The 18393-nt window shown below is 38.6% G+C and overlaps 1 protein-coding gene across 2 annotated transcripts; it reads right to left on the reverse strand.

The window, feature by feature from the left end:
- Positions 1-3081: 3081 nt before the first annotated feature.
- On the reverse strand, positions 3082-15294 carry adrb3a (adrenoceptor beta 3a). Of its 2 annotated transcripts, none has more exons than XM_073465625.1 (3): positions 14953-15294; positions 13529-14827; positions 3082-4743 (listed from the first exon to the last, which is right to left on the reverse strand). In XM_073465625.1, the coding sequence occupies exons 2-3, from the start codon at positions 14809-14811 to the stop codon at positions 4716-4718; spliced, it is 1311 nt and encodes a 436-aa protein (XP_073321726.1). In that variant the 5' UTR covers positions 14812-14827; positions 14953-15294; the 3' UTR covers positions 3082-4715. The 2 variants fall into 2 exon arrangements, with proteins under 2 accessions (XP_073321726.1, XP_073321727.1); XM_073465626.1 differs by having other exon boundaries at positions 4624-4743; positions 14944-15025.
- Positions 15295-18393: the final 3099 nt, after the last annotated feature.

Here is an 18393-nt window from a genome sequence, read left to right on the forward strand (position 1 = left end):
TATATGCATAGAGCAAACAGCAGTGAAAGAGTGTAACTGAGTACATTTACTTAAGTATTATAGCAAAGTACAATTCTTAGATACTTTTCACTTTTCCATTTTCATGCTACCTTTTAATTACAAATATATCCTTATCGGTGTGTATGTTGTTCGGTGTGCAAAATGTGAAGTCAAAAATTGATAATAATTTAATTGAAACAATTTTTTGACATTATACAGTAATGCAGAAAAAAACTGTATTTTTATGTATTATATTTATACTTTATATTTATTACATTTCCAGTGAAGTTTACTCTTTTAGTGCATTGATGTCATGTTGGACAGTAAAGTGTCTGATAACCACATTTAAGGCATCATTGCAAAAACTGTGTTTATTGGCCAATATATCGATATCCAATTTTTACTACCTAATATCGGTATCAGCATCTGCCCCAAAAATTGAGAATCGTTTGGGCTTTATAATTTATTTTAACAGTGACCGAATGCAACAAATACCAATTCTGATCATCAGTAAAATGCTGAATATCAGCTGAGTAACAGCAAAAATTCTAATGATGAACTCTGACTCCTGACCTGTGGTCATTTGAGGAAAAGCTTTTTGTGGATTCTTATATCCACTGCTACATTATGCTGTCAATGAGACTACTATTAGTAATTAGAAAGAGCATGCAATAGCGGAGGTTGTAAGCTGGAACCAGTGGCATGTGCCTCCGTCACGCCACCATGTTTTCAAGATAAATCCTTGATTCTTTATCTAATTAAGGTGCTGTTGACTCAATTTGATTTAAAGGTGCCTTTGACTTTCTTTTTGACTGAAATGCCCGGTGTTCTGAAAATATCTGTCCTGAAGAAAACTTTGCCCGGGTGCTGGCTCAGGACAAGTTGTTGGCACAGACAAACATGTTTAATGTCCAGTGATTTGCATTTGCAATCAAGAGAAGAGAGAGAAAAAACACTTCCAAGTAGATCTGTGATTAAAAATGTTTGATCAAACACCGGTGTTTGATCAAATCACGGAAACACATCCTTTAAAAATCATTCCAGTAAAGCTGTATGGCCTAAAATTAGGACCTTGAGTTGTCCAGTGTGGAGGAGCTGCTCCGACAAAAAAAAAAACTGTTGAATCTACATTTTAAAACTTCTTTGACTTCATGGTTTAAATGTGCAGTTTGACTTGAAACATGTAACATATTTTGTAAATGTTGTGTCCCTGCAATGAATATAATGTATTACTTTCACTTTTTATTTCAAATCAAATAGTCCCAGTTGGACTTGAAAAGGTGGCTTCTTTCTTTTCCTAAATATGTTTAGGATTGACTTCAATCTAATCCTCCACGCGGAATTTGTTGTAACAGGAATCAGCTGATAAGAAGGTGGTTTAACTCTCAGACAGGATAAGTGTTTCCACTCTGAGTTGCTGTGGCTTTTTTCCTGGATGATATTTCAGTAGTCACACAGCATGTCTGCCAGAGCTAATGTTGGTCTCAGTTGGTTTTCAAATGCCATCTGTTCTGCTCTGTGTTTACTTTTTAAAGTCCCAAATCTTGTAATTTCCTCTCACAGCACAACATGATGTCTGCTCAAACAGTAGCAGAGCCAGAGTGACCGTGGTACTGGTGGGTGGAGGAATATGTAAAATACGAAAAATCAAGTTGTTACGGTCTCTTCCCAACATAGGGGCTGCCAAATTAAATCTGAGGGGTCACAAAATAATGAAGGGGGTTAAAGCAAAAAACTCAACAAATTTCTGCCATAAAAATTGTATTCTTCAGAAAATATCTCTTTTTTCACATTAAATACCAGATGGGCCTCTAAAACTGCAAGACAATGCAAGTTTAGGAATAGCTGTTGAAGTGTAGATGCACTGACTGGTGTATGGAGGCCGAAAAAGGCCAGAATCATTTGAAAACAATTAAGTGAAAAATCATCTACCGAGATTCACATGCTTTGAATTGAAACTTGAAAGTTGTAGTTGGTTATTTAAACTTTATCTCTAAACTTTTGGGTTTTGGGTTTATAACTTTAGATAAAAACTTGAATTAAGATAAAACAAGCAATTGTTCATGGTTTCCAGTTGCTCGCCTTCTTTGGGATGATGTGACAAACAGTGAGGAAAACTGTCTTATTGATTGTATTCAGGCTTGATTACTAATCCACTGCAGCCCAGATGTTCAAATTTTAATTTTGAACACATTCTCACGACCAACTCCTCGCTCGTCTTTTAAGCATGCATATTAGTTAGTTAGTTAGTTAGTTAGTTAGTGTGTAAGGAACAGAGAAAAAAGACTAAAGTAACAAGAGGCAATGGCAAAATATGAGAATAAAAAATACATTAATTAATTAATATAGTAATAAATAAACTGATAAATTCAGCAGCTTGGTCAGTACCTGAAGCTTCAAACTATGACGCTTAACCTATCCCTCTAGTGTCAGTTATGCATGTGATGGGCTCCTCATCAAGTCATGCTATTAAAGTTGTGAAAATGTTACGATTTGGTTAGGTTTCAGCGTGAAACGTATTTAGTTAAGGAAAAGATCGTACTTTGGGTTAAAATAACGTTCAGTCATGTAACTTATACAATGTATGGAAGTGATGTCACGTTATGTAGCATAAGTTACATCATTTACGTCTTTACTCTTGGTTATACTTGAGACTCGAGGGAATGTCCGGTGTCTGACCAATTCAACCAGCCTAACCACCCCCTCACTTCGACTTTTCTTACTCTTTATCTGCACAAAAAGAGCTCTTCAAGAAGTGATGCTAGAGAGTGACCTACAGTGTCAAGTGTTGGGCCACTGACCAGGCTGCTGTATCTGACGCGTTGGGAGTGAGAACAGGCTGCAATTTTTTATCTTGAATTTTGGTGATTTTTACATTGAAGTTTTTGATCTGACTTGAATTTTTTTATCTTAAAATGTCAAGTTCAATTTGAGTACTTGAACAGGTTCTTTTAAGGCCATATTACTCTAATGCTATGAGTTGTGGGTAAACATTATACATTCACTTGTTAAACATTATTATGGCCTTTGTTTACTTCCATAGTGGTGAGTTTGCAGACAAAGCACACATGAGCAACGTCACACAGTTTTATAATGTTTTATTTCTCAATGCAACAGATGACGTAATGTAATGCACAACACAGTCCTGACAATAGATAAGGTTAAGAAGACCTCCTCCATCAAGTCCATTATTTTCCTTATTTGAACATTTCAGAGTGTTATTGAACTCATAACATTGCCGCTTGCCAAATGAAAATAGGTAGAGAATTTTACCAACAACATAGCATGTAACAGGAGTGTTTTGCTATGGTTACCCACAGTATATAATACTGTACCTTGACCTTGAACAATTAATATTGATTTATGATTGATCGTTTGCTGTTTGAGGAATTATGTTTGAGTTGTCCTTGTGGGATGTTAACAGCCAGCCAATCAGAAATCAAGCCAATTTAATATCCACCGCCATGGTATAAAATGGTATTCAAAGGACAATTTCACCCAAAAATGAAAAATTCAGTCATTATGCGATCTCCTCCATGCTGGTGCAAAGTCAAGTGAAGTTTCGTAGTCCATAAAACATTTTTGGAGCTCCACAGTAAAACAGCTTTGCAGCATTCTCCTAAACAACTGAGGTAGATGGAGACTTGAAAACTCTCCATACAGCTCATCCAGCGTAATCCAAGTCTATGGAAGTGCTGAGATCCTAAATTGATTTGAAAAGACGTTATTTACACCTCAACACGTGGTCGTTCTTGTGCATCCACTTCAGATATGTGTGCGCAAATGCTTGAAGCTTAGGTGAAGTGAAGGCTACATTTAAGATTCCAGCTTTAAAAAGGGTGTAAAACATGTCTTTTCAAATCAATTTGTGATCTAGGGACTTCCAGAGACCATTTAATGTACTTTTTTTAGTTGTCCTAAAAATGTTTTAAAACAAGTCCTCATCTACTTCAGCTGTTTAGGAGAATGCTGCAACGCTGTTTTGTTGTGAAGCTCCAGAAATGTTTTGTGGACTATGAAACTTCACTTGACTTGTGACATTGGGATGGGTAGATAATGATAGCAAATTTTCATTTTTGGCTGAATTGCTCCTTTAAGCAAGACAACTATTGAGCAGATACAGAGTCGAGGATCAAAACAGAACAATTAAGACTGAAAACAGACACCAGAGTTGAATATTTGAATGCACAGCCCTTTGGTTTAGCTGATATGACACTGAGGAGTTTGTGCCATGAACACAAATATATCTTAACTGCACAGTGAAGACTGCCTTGCCAGAATTTTGACCTTGTATTAAGCTAGACAATGTTGTATTTTGCTAGAGATTTGGTGTATCATAAAAAGATAACTTACCAGATAACATGCTGTACAAAATTATTTGACGCTGTCATTTTTGAAACCACAGGCCACAAACACCACGTCCAAAGGTTTACTGGAACGCATCTAAAACCTGCAGTTAAGTCTTATTCAGGAAAAGTCTTTGAGAGGCTCAAAGTTGGTGTCACCTTATGTCTGTGAAGTGCTGAGTTGCAGCGTTCTGTCCACAGAGGCAGCCACAGAGTTCCTGTCCAGACCAAATCAGCTGTTTCTCTCGACAGTCACTCCAGTTGTACTCTTCTTTAGCTTGTCCTTGCTGCCGTTCGGTCCCAGCCCTTGTGGGAATCACAGTATCGGCTGGAAAAGTAGTTTGTTTCAGTAGCTTGACATTTTACAGTTCATCCTTCGTTTTCCTGCAATGTAAAGCTGAGAAGAGACGGACATATTTACATGTAATGTTTCTGTCAGAACAAAGGCCCTGATGATAACAGACATGACTAAAGAGTGTATTTTAAAAGTGGTAGGAAGAGATAAGGTGACAGAGAATAAGCCCCGAGTCATTACTGTACAAGATGCATCCCTTTCATCCTGTCTCGACCTGTTTATTATTATTACTAGTAATGTTATTACTCGACATGCTGCGACTTGCATTCTAAAAATACCAATAATGCTAATAATTAGTTATTTCTTCGTGTTCTTTGTGACACTAAAACACATAAACACACATCAGAAGCATCAAAGAGCCGCATAAACTGCTGTGGCAATTGATTTCACTGCGCGAGTCGAGAAGATGCGCTAATGATACAGGATGACAATCGCCGAAACTGTCCAGTCAACAAGTTACATTGTTATGTTTACTCTTCTTGGTTTGTTTGTAAAATGTAAGCGTAAGGTATGTTTTTCCAGTTCGCCCGGACCAAATAAACCGAACTACAGGTGTGAAAAACCCCTGAAAGTGGAAGGAAGGCAGAAATTACCCTTAAGAATGACAAGGATCCAACATTTATTTGTAAGTACACTTTTTTTCATTCTTCAAGTTTTAGCCTCATTGGTTTAGTATTAGTGCAAAAAACCTGATTATATTTTTGGCTTAGCGTGCTGCTGTTTTTTTCTGTGTGTTACCGTGACTTGTTGGCCTGTGCTGGTCACACCCTGTTTGGCATTTCAGTTTCTATCTGATAAGAAGCGGCAACAGTTTGTTGTCTTGCAGGTTATTTTTATGTACAGTGTTGTTTTCGTGTGGAAAAACAGCATCTATATCATGGCTGCACCTGTCCCATTTTGTTCAGTTTCTCTTGCTCATTCCAGAAAGTAAAAACAAAGTTGTCCTCATCCTTTATGAGCCATTTTTTCCTTCAACAAGACAGGAATTCTGATGCTATCACCTCCACTGTACATGTCCCCACAGGAAGACATAAATTACCTGGAACTGTAAGCTTCACAGAAAAGTGACGCATGCAGGAAAAAAAATACACAGGAACCAAATGTGGCCACATCAGAATTCACATCCCAGTTGAGAGTAGACTTCTTCTTCTTCTTTCACTAATGTCTCACAGGTTAGAGGGGTTCTGGACAATTTAGTGGAAAAGAGTCCAAGAAATATATTATGTTTTACATTCTGTTGAATCTCACATTTAAACAGGAGTTGTTGGATTTTTTAATTTGATTGATTCACAAACCACAGGCATAGTTTGCACATATTTTGTAGTCTCCATACACTTTAGAAGAGCTAAGCTCATCAAAGTTAAGGAAAATCCATCCATCATGTGTGACATGTGTATTTTCTGTTTTAAAATCTGCCTGTTAAAGAGGGAAAAATCAAAAGATACGTAGTTTTCCTTGTACCCATACTGTTATTTATTCATCTAGTTTGTTTTGGTGTGAGCTGCAGGGCTTTGGAGATATTGGCTGTAGAGATGGATCTAGATGGAGCTCAGCTTGTGATTATCTTTTGTAACTGAGAAATGATTTCTAGAAAGAATGGCTGGCTGCAACAACCAGTGACAGGTTACCAACGGGTTTAAACAGCTGATCAGGCCAAAGTCCAGAATTGTTAACTGGTCTGACTTTCACAGACAGTGATGGAGGGCTACTTTTAAAGCGTGACCTATCAATTACTTCACTACAACAACAAATTTCAAGATGTGCATGTGATATGATGGGATCACACAAGCCGCGACGCCCATCAACATGTTCACATAATGACCCATGACTACTCAGACCCATGACTGCCATCACATCTCTGAACTCGGCCTTCGTTTTTATCTCAACTACACAAATATAAAGTCTCGTGATTGCATCTTGGACAGTTATGATGCTATTGCGCTGACAAAATCAGTCCACAGATAGACAGACAGACATATAAACACAAGGCCAAATACTGAAAATTGCTTCTGTGTAAGTTTGCACAACAAAAGGTGTCTCCAGGGCTACATATTCCCATGACACACACACAGATTCACAAAGTGAAAACATAACCATCCAACGCTGTCGTGACTGGTAAATATAATACAAAATAGTCATATGCCAGCAAAAAATGCCACTCAGTTGGGTTCCACTTCTTGACAGAAGCAAGCTACTGCAAACTGCAGTTACACTACTTGTTTAAAAGTGCAATATGTAAGAATTATATTTGAAAACATTTGAAAATTAAATAAATTGCCAATAGCGTGTGAAAAAAATAACAGTTTTGTGTTGTGTTGCAAAGATAGCTACTGAAGTTAGCATGCTAATCAGCTAGCCCCTGCTCTTCCCGGTCCAAAACACCAACAGTTCCCCAGTGCTCCGAGCTCCCAGTCCCAACTGCTAGCTGCACAGCTATCTGAGCTAACAAGCTAACTGCAGCTACAGTTAGTGGCAGTTAGTGGTTACTTTGGTGACATACTGCCCCCTATTTGTATTTAGTATGAATTCAACAGGTGGCCAATTATTACATATTGCACCTTTTAACTATATGTATTCAACACTGGACTTTCAGTCACGTAGTCGAAGTTGATTTTGGCTGCTGTTGTAGGTAAACAACAAAAACAATATCAATTCCTGTTAAACACACGACCTGTCCTGCACTGTACATGAAACACTGGAACTGTTTACACAATTCTGAAATTGTCTTTCATGTTTACTGCTCACTTTATTTTAGCACTGCGAGGACAACGTGCCCATTGATAAGCACTTTTGGGAGGATACAGTCGGCATGTGTGGGAAATTATTCTAATTACATCTAGAAATTTGCATAAAAATACAGCTTGTTCCAAAACCACACAATTAATTATTAACCTGAGACTCTGGCATTATAAACTCAATGTCCTTTAAGATTTGTCCTCATGAGTTGTCTGCAATATTTACACAAGCATTTGGAGAAATTAGTCACTTGTAGAGACTTATGTCACTGGAAAAGAGATTCTCAGCCCAGTCACTCAGGATGAAATGTTGGCAGTTTCTGCAAACCACTGATACATTCACATTTGTATGTGTCATAGGCCTATTTACCGTATTTACATTTCTACAAAATGTGTCATATCATCTTCACATGACATGTTTATAAACTGATGTTCATATTGGTAGGTGGTGAGGATGAAGGTCGACAAGAAGGCAAGTAGGCTGCCAGCCCAGTCACTGCAGTTCGGGACTGGACAGTATGAAACCACTGGATATTTTTAAGGAGACCTCGGGACAATTTCCTACCATGTTTGTAGCGACAAAATCTATTAACTTTAAGCATTTAGTCTTTTTTTTTGCCTAAAACCATGGGTGTCATTTGCACCATCAGTTTTGTCCCCATCGATTTAAAAAAATATTTTTTTTTAAAAATGCTCTGAAGAATATCTTGCACCAAGAAATGTTAACTAACAAATGAGAACAAATACTTTGCTGTCCAGCAGTGCCTGCAGTTGAAAATGGCTGCTGCTGATTCTGATGTGAAATATCACTATTTTAACCCAGGACATGATATGCAAAGTGGCCTCCAACACGTGCAGTAATGCAAATATTGTTCATTGGATAATGGATATGATCAGCATACAGTGTAATCCACACACATAATATTACTTATCTATATCGTAATTATCTACTCTAATATCACATGCAGTCTTCCCAATACAAGCAACGCCCTTGCCTAAACCTAGCCAGAACTTAAGCACAGCATTGTCAAAACTTAAAATTGGAGCTGAAGAAATGTGAGGTTGCAACATAAAGAAATGTTACGTTTCAATATATCTGTGGTTCGCAGAAACATACGTTGTCAACATTTATTAACCAAATTTGTTTGTTTCTGATGTCATGGGAAACTACCAGTGAGTGCAAGCCCCTGCACTGTTTGTTGTGATCCAACATATGAGCTAAATCTGGACGGATCAGTGCCATAAATGTTTGCTTTTCACATATCACCTTATGCTCATCCTCCTTTAGCTTTCCTAGGATGTAAAATGTTTTAGATTGAGCATGAAACATGACTTTTTTACAGTTTTCAGTGCTGTTTACTCAGTTACTCAGCAACATGTTCCCTCACGTGTCTGTTTATACTCTGATTTTGATGCAGAAGCACAGCTATAGCACACAGCATCCTTCCTGTAGACTATGACCCCTATAATGAAGGCCTGCCTGTATGGCTCCTGTACTGTATCTCTGCCTGAATATTAGTCCTGTGTCTCTGCTTAACAGTAGAGCTCTGGTTGTGTTTCTAAATTGGTCTATCAGACAGAGAGTCCTCATTTCCGCTACATATTCACACTTCAATGTAGTCCACAACCTCGTCAGCTGCTGCTCTTTGAAATGAAATGTTCCACTCTCTGTTGGCTTAATTTTAGTGTTCTCAATCATGGATAAAGTGTGCTAACAAACCCCCCTCTGCTCAGCGCTGCCTTTCAAATATATGAAGATTTTGTCTTAAGTACCCTAAATACACATATTAGGACTAACGCAGGAGCAGCCTGTCTCACTTGAGAGCAATATGACAAGTCAGAGATGGGATGTCACTAAGTAAATTTACCCAAGCACTGTACTTTTTGAAGTATCTGTACTTTACTATCTGCTACTTTATAATTCCACAGCACTACATTTTGTAATCCGTCGACCCATATAGTATACAGTATATACATTCATGTAAATATATGCATAATGTACTTTTATTTGTACTTTTCATACATTTAATATGAGATACTTTAAGACTTTTACTCAAGTACTATTTGTATGAGTGACTTTCACTTTTACCAAAGTAATTTTTTAGCACAATATCTGTGCTTTATTTCAGTATGACTTTCTACAACACTGACAAAAACAAAACACAGCTAAACCTTAAAGGGTAACGTTCAATTTTACACAGTAAAGTGTGTTTACAGAGCTTATGGAGTACTACTGCAGATGTGAAAAAAGTAGCATAAAGCCTTTTGTGGCTCAAGAGGAAGCTGCATGTAATTTGATACATTGCCACTTAGTTGCTAAATTGCATTGTGGGTAATGTAGGCACCAGGTAAACACACCTGTAAACACACTTTAATGTATAAAATTGGTGGGGTTACCCTTTAAATACCTCCAATTCACATATTTGGACTAATACAGCAGCAGCCTGTCTCACTTTAGAGCATCATGACAAAAATAAAGGAAGACACAACTAAACATTAAGTCATTCTGTAAAAGCAATCATGTGGACTGCACAGCTTTCCGCATTTGCCTCCACTTTGATGCCAAAACATCTAAATTTATACTCATGAAAGATGAATTAGAAACGCCGTCATGCAAGGAATCCATAAAGACTTGTCATATAAGATGGTGCATACGTGACAGAAGCTGAAGGCTGCTGTGGATGTTGATAAGGGCAGCAGTAATACGCCTGCATGTTTTTCTGTGAAAACAAACTATTGATAATGGCCTTTCTGTGCAGTGCAGCGCAGCACAGCCACTCTTCCCTAGTAACCATTCCTGTCAGTGGTTGTACCTCCTGTTTTATCAGCCCTGTTACATCAACTTAACTAGACCTGCTGTTGCATGTTGTCCTAGGGTTTAAAGGAAATACGCTGCTCAAATGCTCTTTTGTGCAGCTGGTTAAATAGATATCGAAAGCTAACCGAGGATGTCTCTCGCCTTGCATTGCATTATCAGCAATAACTAACCAATTCAGCAGCGCGGACTCTACCTGGAACAATTTGTCTTATTCCTATTTAAAACCTGTCTCTGAGTCATTCTCGAGCGGCTGGTCTCACTTACGTTTGTAATCCTGCTCAAAGTGCAGGGTGAGTCCACTGAGCCTTCCTCTTGGGGTGATTTACTACAGAACACACCAGGCTCCTTTTAAGGAAGACTTTTGTATGCTTCTAAATGTCTCTCATTTTACAGCCTCATTGATTATGTCTGTAAAATCTCACTGAGGGGGTAAGAGAAGAGCAAAATGATATAGTATAGTGTGCAGAGTAAATATTTAAGATTAAACACGCCTCTGTCATAAAACTGGGTTATTCATGGGAATTTGCAAAGCAAGAGCTGTCATGGAAGAAAGGGATTAAGTTGTGCCACTTGTCAAATTAAATGTAATTATGAGTTGTGTATTTAAATGTTATCTTCTACTGATTTTATATTTGTATGTTTACTGAAATTCAGGGGCGTCACTTTGTGTTGAAAAATGGTGATATAAGGGCTAAGATAATGACACCGACAACCTGTAGTAGGTACATGTCACAAGTTCTGTTTTAATATAAGCAGCATTAATGATACAATTCAAGCACTTTTCAAGGGCAAAATATTTCAAAATTAAGGACCAATAATGTATATAGATGCTCTCATTTACAAGTCTGTCCAAGCACAGTACTCATGGGTGTCACTGTGTTGAAAAGTGGTGGGAACAGAAGGGCTCAGATGAAAAAAAAATGTATTAAGTGATCTTCAACATATGAAATCAAGAGATTGTATGAGGTCAGAATAGATAATAAAATAATAATTTTGTTGAAATTTTAATTTCAACAAAATTAAAATTTACAGCAAATATTGTGAGTTCAATTTGTAAATGACACACTTCTTACACCAGAGACAGACAACATTTTACTTAATATATAGAAAACTGATTTTTCTAGAATCTGCCAGTTATGCCAAAACTCATAACTGTGTGATATATGTCTTCCTGTATTCTGTGATAGCTCCGTTGTGAACCTGTTGTGGGTTATAGAAGAAGAATCATACATCACATGTTGAGCTGTCCAACCCCTGTTAACCTGTGTTAATCAGGGTGTTCTCATTGGCTGTCGGTCTTGTAAACAGCCTCTCCAGTCGTGGGGGGAAGTCTTGTGCGTAAGTGATAAAAATTTATCTGCTGCAGGAGATGTTGGGCAGGGCACACTGAGGCCCACTGACAAGAGACATACTGTACTTAGTGTGCTAAGCAGTTCTCCGAATCAGCCTAATACTGTACACATCACCCAGAGCCACATTACAGTCATCACATCTGGGACACCATTTTTATATGTTAGATATTAGATAACGACACTGACAAAAACAAAATCTGCATTAAAAATTCAGCAGGTTTCCATAGAAGAAACAATGATGACATTGTTGACTATTATTAACTAGTGAGTTTAAAAAAATAAATAATGCCCACTGCAGACACAGTACCAACAACAGCACTGTTAGTTGTTTTTATTACACTGACATCAGCTTAATTCAAAGATTGATTACAGGTAACATAGGGCAGTAACTGATACAGGTACAGTCCTCAAATGTTTATTGAATCATGTATAAAAATCTAAATATTAAGTTTCACTTTTAGTTTTGAGATATTGTACCTCCCCAACAGCAGTCAATGCTTTAGAAATGATTTATTTTTCTGCACTGTTCAGCCCAGTCTATTTTACTCCCGGTCAGCAGCACACTGATGTATTAGAACATATCCAAATATGGACCTCTGCTTTTATTAAATGCACAGTGGCCAGTTAAACAAAAGTGTTTTATCAAATATCACATTTTTATCAAATTACCCACAGTTCTTGGACATGATATGTGCCGAGCGAATGTCTTGTTATAGTATTGAACCCGGGTTGAGGGGGTTACTTTAAAAATGCATTCAAATACAGTTACTAATTAATAATAAACTAAAAAATGTAGTCAGTAACGGAATACAAGTATCACAATATTAAAGTAATGTGACGTGATTACTTTCAGTTACTTTGTGATTACCTCAATACCAAACATGCAAATAAAGGCAAAAGAAAAAAAAAGTCAATGAGAGGACTTTTATTTAATCTTAATAACAAGACCAGAGTGATGGTGTGTGAGACTCCTCATATGTGCGCATGTGCACTGTTACAGACCACATTATATCAGTGTTTTATTATTTTTTTAATTGTAATCCTCTCATTTTACTGAATGTATCTGTAATCTAATTACATCTTCTTTCCGTAACTTTACAGGAATACAGTTACCTTTGTTGTATCCTGATTACGCAGTCCCATTACATGTATTTCGTTACTCCCCAATAATGCCAACAATAGATTATGATTTGTTGCAAAAGTTCTCAAAATGTTAAACTTGCAAGAAAATTGCTATTTTTGGAGATAGATGTTTACATTAGTCAGACATGACGAATAATTATTATTTTCTATAATCGTTTCCTTTTTGATTATTTTGTTGGCAACTATAATTTAGCAGACTGAAACAAGCACACATGTGTAAGCAATTTTTAACATCATCATTGTAAAGTACTTAACTAATCTGCAACAGGATGTCAAAAAGCAGTAAGTCATGTAAATTCTTTGATTAATGGATTCTTCACCGTAATTCTTCACACTTCGGCTTCAAAGTGCAAATTAACTGCTCACATGTCACATGGTTGACCACTGACGTCCACCTAACACTTAGGTCTATTGATTTATTAGCAAACAAATAAATAATGAGTACAAAGGTGACTGATAAATCTTAAGATTTCACCCCACAGTGAAAACGACTCGCTGATAAACTTCCCTGTCTTCTCAGTGTCAGAGAGATTTAAATGTCTGAGTCAAGATGCACTGAGATTCCATGATGTTACATTATAAAATGTATTTTACTGGATTCTATTATTAATTTAAACATTCAGAAAAGTTAAAACGCAGACTGTAATACTGTAATATCTGTTTTTACTTGACAAGGAGGAAGTATTTATGTGTTTTTAGGAAAAACATTTTTTTTAAACAGCATAATATTTAAACAAAATGTTTGAGTGGGTAAAATAAATTGAAAGAAAAGAACTTACTATTGTGGCTCTGGTTCAGATAAGTCACTGAACTGTGTGCTGCCGTTGGACTGCAGAGGACCAGGGGAAGCCTCCTCATTTTTGCTGCTTCCCTGAATACTGTCCTCAGTCCTGCTGTTTGAAGACTTCTGGAAAGAGCTGGCTGTGCCTGACTCAGGCTGCCACAGAAAGCAGGAACAGCGAGTCCGCAGCTCTTTATAGAAAGTATTGAGCCACACGGTGGAGACCCACGGACAGCCCAGCAGGCTCTTGAATGCTGTACGAAACTCTGGACTCCTGCAGTAGATGATAGGATTGAGGCCTGAGTTGATGTATCCCAGCCAGTTTAACAGTCGGAAGATCCTCTCTGAGGAAACGCTTTGAAATGCACTGATGATGTTGGCGACGAAGAATGGCAGCCAGCACACAGTGAAGGTCCCCATGATGATACCCAGGGTCTTGAGGGCCTTGTGCTCTTTGACGACCATCAGGCGTGACGGTCTGCGCTTGGTGCTCTTGGTCCGCACTGCATTGTTGTAGCTGCTGGAGCCCGCACAGCCCAATGGCACGATATTGTTGATGTGGGGGCTAACTTGCATCTGGGCTGTTGGACACTCACTCTGGAAACGCATGCGATTCTTATCTATGAGCCTGACCTGCCGTGTGGCTATTAGAAAGACTTTTGCGTACACAAATATCATTATGAGCAGTGGAATGTAAAAAGACATTGTAGAAGATACAATAGCATAGGCCTTGTTGGTCACAAAGTCACAGCAATAAGGGTCATCGTAGCAACGTTTCGCTGGAGGAGAATCATCTCGCCAATACCCATTCATAATTGGCACAAAGGAAATTAAGGAGGACAGAGCCCACACTAAACAAACTATTACCCTGGCACGGCACTTACTGAGCAGCACCTTGTGTCGGAGTGGCCTCGTAATGGCTATATACCGATCCACTGCTATGCAGCAGAGTGTCTCTATGCTCGCCGTCACACACAGGACGTCCACAGAAGTCCAGAATTCACAGAATGTATCACTGAGCTGCCATTTACCTGTCACCACAATAGTGGCCCCCAGGGGTACCACGAAGACCCCCATGATGAGGTCCGCACAGCCAAGGGACATAATAAAAATGTTTGTGGTCGTCTGCAGCTGTGAAGTGACAGCCACAGCGATGATAACCAGCAAGTTTCCCACCACTGTGGTCAGTATGATGATGACCAGTACGATGAGGCTCCAGGGTCCCGCAGGATCATAGTCACGTCCCTCTGGTGTGCCGTTGGTGCTTAGGTTGCCATCCATTATTCACCGGCACGACCTGGTCACAAAAAGTTTTTCATGTCAAAGTTAATAAAACTAAGGAAACTCCTTTTTATAGAAGCATCATAAATCTACTCAGAATAAAAAGCTTCCTCATTAAATACCACAGCTTACATTTCACACCTTGTCAGTCTTGTTTGGCAGAGTTCAAGTCGCTTTCTGTGTCTCCAGAGACCTGATTGTTTGTGGAAGTTCCTCTGGTGTGTGCAGCAACATGTTCTCCAAAAAGATGTTTTCCAAAATGTCCAGGCAATATTAGTTCACAGGGTTGCAACACTTTCGTGAATCCAGGGAACATCAAGTGAAAAAAAGTTTTTGAAAAGAAAACTCGTCCATTTCAATCCATCCACTGGGACTCAGAGGAGTTTGCCGTGTTTGTCTCTGAATCCTGCATGAGCGACAATGCCAGAGTTGGACTGTTGAAGATCAAGCAACAGTGACGCTGTTGCAGGAACCACCAGAGTGCACCAGAGTGGCTATCCACTCTTTCTTTTGCTCGCTCTCTCTCTCTCTCTCTCTCTCTCTCTCTCGCCCCTCTCTCTCTCTCTCTCTCTCTGTCAGTGCAGGTTGCCCAAGATTGTATTGGCTGTAATCACACCCTGGCTGAAGGCAGAGGGGAGGAGTTGAAAGTGTGCCTGTGTGCTGAAGCCATACAGGGATCAGTACCCTAATAGAGCCACACACATGCAGAAAATCACTCACTCACACACACACACACATATATATATATTTATATAACTGCAGTCAAAGAACTTATCCTGCATCACAGAGTGTAAATCGGTGTAATGCATATCAAATTGTCGCATTAAAACTGTTTATCTTTGTGACACACACATTGTTTACTTGTACGTTTAACAGTATATGATGACCATCAGCTCTTAAGCTTTAATGCCACTGCTGTTGTGTTGAATGTAGCAGCATCACTAAGCTTGTTAACTCATTAACTGTATCCGTCACCTGACTGTGTCAACAAGGTGACAGGCTTTTCCACTCCTGGCCTCTGTTCTCATTTTCAAATGATGCTGGCTTATGTCAAACACACACTTCCAAGGCTCAGCAACATTTTTTTGTCATTCATTTTAACAACAGCTTTTCAGTAAACACAAAAATATTGGATGAACTTGGCAAGTTTTGCTGTTAAATTGTGATTATCATATCATTATCTTTACTTTAATACCACAACTCTAAAGATCTCTAACCGGTTTATTTGTAATACAGTTTGTGGTCAACTTTGCAGACCACAAGGCACGAGGCACCCCCAACTGAAGAGAACAGGAAATAAGTGCCCTCCCTTTGACTCGGCGCAGTAAAAGCAAAATAATAGATCACTATCTCGCTGTTCCTCAAGCTGCTGCCTGAAGAAGAACAATCAGGCAAATGCCTTCTATGCGATTCCCTTGAGATATCAGGCGCTGTGCTGCAGAGCTGCGCTCTCTTGTCACCGGGCAGTTCCTTCTTTGGTCTGATCAGCTCCACAACTGCAGCTCTGACAGCTCTGCATTTATTTACCTTGTATTTAACTTGTACTTATAGAGAATGTAAAAATCAGAATACTCACATATGAATTTACATATTTGTTGGCAGTTATGCAGTGCAGAATATTCCCATGATTTATGATTAATTCATATTTTACCATTGAAGTGGCTATAGGCCTAATCAGTATTTTTATATTAACAAATGGCTGTTGACAAAGTAAAAGCAATGTGACGGAATAAAAGTCACCATCATCATCCAAATCTGCAGCTCAACATGACTTCATGGCGCTTTATACACTAGTATGATTCAGCTCATTGTTTAGTTGTTAGCCCACAACTTTGCTGTTTTGGTTCACTCTTATCACTGTCTAGCACTGTTTTCAACCAGAGCATGCAGTTGTTTTCAGCGAAGTATGGCAGACAGACACAGTTAGTGAGCAGCTGGTAAACATTTAGCAGCTAAACAACAAACAGCTAGACAACAAAAAGATTACTGAAAGTAAGTGAATGATGAACTTACATTCACCTAGGCAGCCAGAAAAATGACTCCAAATACATGACAGAATTGCTCTGTAACAGCTGGATGTGAAAATACAAAAGAACTGCGAACAAGTTCATCCTAACAACTTGTAAAATAAAGTGATGATAGGCTGCCCCCTAGTGGCCAAAAAATCAGACATTGCAGGATTAAGATACAATATTCGATGCCAAGGTTCCACAAATTCTTCAAGTACATTATTGCTATTTTATTACACCAGTCTTTGAGGTCTTACAAACATCACTGAGTTGTAATGCCAAGTGAATACATGCTACTGCTAAAGGTAGCATCTGCCACATGAAGTAGCGTACTTTAGGTTTCACAAAGCAGCTAAATTTGGCGAATATACTTATACTCCTTTTTGCCCTGAGTTTGACGGAGCAATGGATACAACTGTTTGTGTATCTGTAGGCTATGTTCAATATCAAGCTATAGCCATGAGATGGTTAGCTTAGCCTGCTAACCTGGCTCTGTCAAAAACGAATGAAACCTGATTACCAGAGCCTCTAAAGCTCACTAAATTTTCATTTTAATTCTTTGGCTTTTGTACGGTTTAACCAAACAAGATATAACGTGCTAATCTGTGAGCTCTGTGGTAGGTAGCTGAATTTTGTTATCTAAGGACAGAGCCGGGCTAGGTGTTTCCCGCTGTTTTGAGTCTTTATGCCAAGCAAAGATAGCAGTTGTTGGCTCCAGTCTAAGAGTTTTATCAATCTTGTCATCTAACTCTCAGCAAGATACGAACAAGCACATTACTAAAATGTCATACTATACTTCTTGAAAAGTGTATCTGAGTGATTTGGAGGCTACTTTAAATATAGCATAATTTTCAGGTTAATAAATGTATTGGTACAGACACATGGAACATTTCACAGATGGCACAGAGCCTCCTTTGTTTTACTGAACATGAGTTTTTATGTCTACAGAAGGGAGAAGGCTGTCTGCATCTGTACTTTTTTTTTGTCAATAAAAGTCACTCTTTAAACAAATGACCCATTGGCTGTTTAAGCAACTTGTGTTGCATTGTAGCATGCTTTTCTCATCATATACACAATGTCTTCCTACCCTTCTGAACCAGGTTGAAATTAACTTTTTTTTTCTTTTTCACTTCATCACTCATCTGACAGGAAGTTGTGGAGTTGTGCGTGTACTCACAAAAGGGCAAAAGCGGACAAAAGCAAAACACTGGCGCCTTTTTAAAGCTGATGACCAAGAGGCCCCACCGGACGGCATTTCTGTAGATGAAGGTCACCACTGTGGAGCTAACAACTTGACAGCTGCTCATTTGTCTTTGCGTGAGAAGATGCCATTGGTAGATCTGGACCTGGTCCTGGTCTAGTCAAGCATGACAGCTGGCACAAGCTGAGTTGTTGATAGTTGAATCAGCCATGACAGCTTTCTCACCATTGCAGAAGTGCAATGGTGACATCAGTGTATTGTATATGCAGGGATTTATATTGCATAATAAGTCATTTGCAAGTCATTTTGCAATGTATTGATGAAGGTTTTCAGTTATCCAGGTCATGGTAATGAACTGGAACTGAAACAAGT

This window comes from Pagrus major, chromosome 5 (assembly GCF_040436345.1).
Source record: "Pagrus major chromosome 5, Pma_NU_1.0".
Classification (NCBI taxonomy): domain Eukaryota; kingdom Metazoa; phylum Chordata; class Actinopteri; order Spariformes; family Sparidae; genus Pagrus; species Pagrus major.